Source organism: Thermobia domestica, chromosome 1 (genome assembly GCF_964235325.1).
Source record: "Thermobia domestica chromosome 1, izTheDome1.hap1.1, whole genome shotgun sequence".
Taxonomy (NCBI): domain Eukaryota; kingdom Metazoa; phylum Arthropoda; class Insecta; order Zygentoma; family Lepismatidae; genus Thermobia; species Thermobia domestica.
The window spans coordinates 315,244,178-315,249,615 of NC_137454.1; the positions used below are offsets into that span (position 1 = coordinate 315,244,178).

General features: G+C 37.0%; 1 protein-coding gene across 1 annotated transcript; it reads right to left on the reverse strand.

Annotated features, from left to right (window-relative positions):
• Positions 1–1,318: 1,318 nt before the first annotated feature.
• Positions 1,319–1,897, reverse strand: LOC145680731 (uncharacterized). The gene has a single exon (XM_081751691.1). The coding sequence runs from the start codon at positions 1,895–1,897 to the stop codon at positions 1,319–1,321; it is 579 nt and encodes a 192-aa protein (XP_081607817.1).
• Between the last annotated feature and the right edge of the window lie 3,541 nt (positions 1,898–5,438).

A 5,438-nucleotide genomic window follows, 5' to 3' on the forward strand; every position in this document is an offset into this window, starting at 1 on the left:
TACAAGGGGAGAATTAAATGGAGATACTGAAGGTTGTATAATTTCATCTTTTAACATTTGTAACATTTCAGGTAAGCGATAATTTCGGCGGTTTACTACCGTATGTTCATGCTTAGGGAGAAAAGGAATTTTATGTTCAACTGCCTGAGTGCACTTGATTTTGTCTCCAGGGAGGAAGAAAACATCGTTAAATTCCTCGCAGATTTCTAATATGCTAGCTTTCTCATGTGGGGTTAAATGCTCTAATCTTAAATGGTTAGTTAGCTCCTTAATTCTATCAGAATTTGCTAAAGAATTTACTGAGTGAGTTGATGTTTGAATTGACAACACTTTAGTTGCATCATCTGAACACGGTAGTGGTTCTAAAGTCACTGGAGATAATTCTACTGTAACGGGGTATTCGTTAGCGTTTAGAATAATGCCAATGCATTTATTGTTTTCTCCTTTAGTAATTGCATCACCCAAAATAACATTTTCTTTCAATATTTTTCGACTTAGAATTCCTATATTTTCTGTTATTGTGGGGACCTCTACTATTTGTTCACACCTCGGAGGAATGTGTAACAAAGTTATGTTTTGACTGAAATCTAAAACACATTTTTGTTTCATAAAGAAATCTGATCCAATGATCCCTTGAATGTCTGAAGTTAAATTTACATTATCTGAAACGCAATGGAATTCATGTATTATCTCTTTCTGGCCTAATTCCAAAGTTAACTCTTCCGCTTGTAAGTATGGGAGTACAATCTAATCCTTGAATTTTTGTAGCAGAGTCTCTATCAACTAAAGACTGGAGGTCAGGTGTCAGCTCGCTTAATCGAATTAGAGATATCTGTGACCCAGTATCAGCCAAAAGAATTAATTGTTTACCAAGTTCCTTTATGTATATACTGACCTTGTTATTTTCTAAGATTAACGGGCTATTACTGTAGAGGCCAAGAGAAGATTCTTTTGCTTCTCTTGCCTCAACATTTACACGTTTCCCGAATTTCCTACACGTCCACGATATTTTCTTTCATCAGTGCCGTGCTGCGCAGGACGACTACTCACATTTCCCGAATTACCTACACTACCATGATATTTTCTTTCATCAATGGCGTGTTGCACGGAATGACTACCCCTCGGAGATTCTTCCTTAAAACTACTAAATTTATTCTTTTGAATATATTTTACTTGAGGAATTCTTCTATCCCTGTTCTTCTTGAAACAGGCCGAGGCTACATGACCTCGTTTTTTACAAAAATTGCAAACTGCATCATTAGGAGGTGGCCGGCCTCTATCTAATTTCGTTTGCACTTTCTCCCTCTGGGAGAGAATATTACTTTCTTCTTCTAATGACACTTCTACCGCCATTACTAGGTTCCTTGCTTCTAACAATAGTTTGAATTCTTTCGTGGGCTAGTCCTTGAATGAAACTAGCCTTCGAAAGGTGTTCAATTAATGACATAGCACCGCAAAGCTCCTCATCATTACAAATACGACAAGCGGCTTCCTTCAGATCGGACTGAAGGGAGTCGATCCTCGAACCCCAAGAGACAATATTCTCTTGTTTTCTTTGACGTGTATTAAAGAGAGTGCATGCATAATAATCTAAAGTGCGTTTTGTGGCATAATTTTCCTCAAGAATTGCTTTAACCTGCTCCCACGTTTCAGTGGAGCTTCTGACAAGCAGCTTTGACTTTGCGTCTGCTGTAATTTTAGCCCTAACAAACTTTAATAAAATGTTATGCTGTTGGGGGTCAACAAGTTGAAAAGCGGTGTCAACATTGTCAATAAATTTTCTAAGCTTACGTTTATCTCCCGTAAATGGTTCTGATATTAATTTTAAAGCTTCGCTATTAGAGCAATAAGTTTGAGTGGTCTCAGGTTCACTATCACTGTCCCTAGCTTCAGCCATTTTTGTTTTGTTTAACTTAAATTAGAATTAAATGGAAACCTCTAAGCAAAAATTTTACACCTTGTTACAATGAAAATTTTAAATTTTGTTAAAGAATGTTAAATTGAAAAGAAATAATGAATTGATTGAGAAACAACAGAAAAAATTTACAACTTACAATTATTCTTCATGCGGAGTATCCTTGGAGATGAATTTCTGGTTGCCTATATCACAGGATATGGTCCTCTTCGGTGGTGTTGTGTTTCCTAAGGCGGGAATCCGAATGTGTTCCTTTCTGGGATCTGCTGAGTTTCTCCGGTGTGATTCGGCCAAATGAAAGTGCAGCTTGGTTCGTACTGGAGTGGAACCTTGGAACCTCCTTCAAATGTGGAATTGCACCAATTAGACCAGGAAAATCTTCATCTTTAGAATGTACAAGTCCAAGTCCAGGGATGGGCAGTTCCCTCCAAACAGGTGGTGTTCTTTTGCTTAGAAGTGGTTGTGTCCAGATACTATACAGTCTGCCACTACTGCTTCCTCTTAACTTCTGGAATTCTGGAACACTGGAACTATCGCACTGCTGGTTACCAAAAATTTCAGTTTGTACTGTAGCGCCCGAGCGGCTTGTGCAGCGTACCTTCGGTTGGCGTCGGCAGATGATCACTAGTTCGACTCCCGCTTGGAGTACGGCAGTGTCCAGAGAAATGAAACGTAGATTTCAAACTATTGATGACAATTTATTGGTTGAAAATGTTTACAGTTCTAATTAGAGTTTCACAGAAAAAATGCAAAGAACTTTTAAACGTAGAATTGTTAAACGAAGACTTATTAAACGTAGACTCTCACTAAGAGAATTTACGAAAGTGATATAACGTTTGGCAGACTAAGTCCAAATAGACAAGACAAGACGTGTGTAACACAACCGCAGGTGGCAGATCGGAACTCCTCAAACAAAATTACGAAAATGACGAGCCGAGACTCCGGTGAAGAGAAGGGTGACTAAAGGAGCCCCGTCTGGAGGTTTTATACTTTCCAAAGCGAATATCATTGACGTAGACCTCATGTGAGAGTCCAGCGTTTGTACATCACATGATTTGATACAAGTCATTACCTTCGTTTTTGTATTACTTCAACAAAGAAATTAAAGAACATTGTACCTTTATCTTGAGTCCTTCACCATGTTTTTGCATGCGACGGTCAATAATCCTAATCATACACACATCTAATGTCATTGCTTTTTCATAGTCCGGTTGTTGCTCTGAGATTCGACCTTTCATTATCTTTTATGACGTTATTACATTTTCCAATATCTCTATCATTGACATTAGTGGACTCATTGACATGTAATGTACATACCATTTATCAACAAAAAAAGAAAAGAAAGAAAGAAAACAAAATGAAAGAAGAAAAATGATACACCAAAAAGTACACCAAAAGGTAGGTAAAGGTGCCAAGGTACGACAATTGGTATATCCTTTCCTTTAATACAACACTGATGATACTCATTATGGAGGTTCAAACTGGAAAAGTAACGCGCATTAGCTAAGTTACTCAAAATTTCGTCTATGTAGGTAACAGAAAAGACGAATGGACACACAATTCGTTCACCGAACGATAGTCAATAATTAGCCGATATTTCTGTTTACCGGACGCATCAAGCTTCTTTGGAATGAGAAAAATGGAACTGTTCCAAAGAGAAGTTGAAACTTCTATGATGTCTTGTTTTAGCAACTACTCTATTTGTCTATTTAATTCTTCTTTATGGCATTCTGGCACTCGGGAATTCTTTTTGTTAACAATCTTTCCTACATGTCTAGGATCAATAATAATTTAATGTTCATGAACATTTTTAGCAGTTAATTTGTTTCATGGTAGAAAGAAAACTCATTGAATTCGTCACAAAGTTCAAATATACTTTCCTTCTCTTTGAGAGATAAATGATCTAAACCTTAATAACTTGTGAAGTAATTTTAAACAGTCAGTCAAATTTTCTAAACTTTTCTTTTGTGGAACCCTATCCATTCACATTGAATAGTTAAAACATAATTTTCTGCTAATTTATCTAAATCAATTGGATCTAAAGTAATATTCTCTACTGAGGAGTTGACATTTAGCACACTAGCTATACATTTCTTTTCTTTTGCTTCTGTCAAATAAGAAGAAAAACGACCGGTTTAATCTCTCGCTTTTCTACAATGTCAATTCCTATGCTGTTTGTAGGAACAAAAGCTAACTTCTCGCATCGAGCTTGAATACCATATGTCAATGGTAGTATAAGTTTACCGCTGCCCTGAAGGTCAAGTTTCTGGCAAACTTGTAGATAAGGAAGGAGGAGGGGGAGGATGGAAATCTAACAAACAATTTTTTTGTTTCAAAAAATCCTACGACCAAGAATGTGTCTGTCTTCAGATAAACATCCATATTCTTCGTAGAAAGCAATAAATCACAGCTTGATTATCACAAAAGATTTGAACATGAAGAGGGTATGCTAAGATAATGGCATATGCAACAGCAAGATATTCCATGACAAAGATTGGCATTGGCTTCAATAAGGTCCATTGGAACACAATTTCATTAGCAGCCGTAACCACTGCCAGACTTGTGGGTGTCGCATCCGTAAACCAAGTGAAACGAGGATGAATATCCCCCCAAATTGGCAATGGTCGTGACTGTACATGAGAAATTACATGAATAACCATATTAAAGAACTTTTGATGCAATACTACATACGCAATAGGATATGATAAGGTTGAGACTGGCGCTATCCAGACTATATAACCTGTTAGAATTTGTCTTGCCCTGTGCGACTGTAGTAACAGTAGCCAAGGACAACGTCTAACAATTTCCAAATATTTTGGATCTGTAGTTAAAGTATTAGTAGTGAGATTCACTTGAATTCCTAAGTATAACAATGATTTTGTTGGTTATAAAATAGAATTTTGTACATTTATTGCCCATGTCGTCTTTGACAAAATATTGACCGCCTGTAAAAGGTTATCAACAGATCCAATTAACAATATGTCATCATAGTAAACTACAAAACGAACCAAATGAGAAACATGAATGACAAATCTTTGCATTATCAAGGGAAGAGCCCAACCCATGGGAAATCTAGTAAATCGAAAAAGGTGGCCCGCACATTTTATTCCAAAAAATCGACGAGTATTCAAACAGACTAATGTAAAAACCTTGGGCCAAATCAATTTTAATTAGGTAGTCCTCAGGAGAGGCCAAATCAGCTGAGTGACTTTAGGTAAGGTAACATGATATACATGACGATAATATTTAGTCCACTGAGAGCAATCATAAATTACTCTAACACTGTCTGTTTTTGGTATACAGAAAACAGGAAAAGTATTTATTACCTGGTCTGAGGCTTCAATAATCCCACTATCTTCCATACTCTATAGCATAGGTAAATACTTGGCATTGGTGCGGCGAATATGACGTGGTGCCGTTAACGGAGGAATATGGATCACTTCACTGACAGCAAAAAGTTCCAAGTGTATCGAAAAATACCTCTTGGGGGAACACTTTGTTAACTCGAAAATTGGCAAAGAGT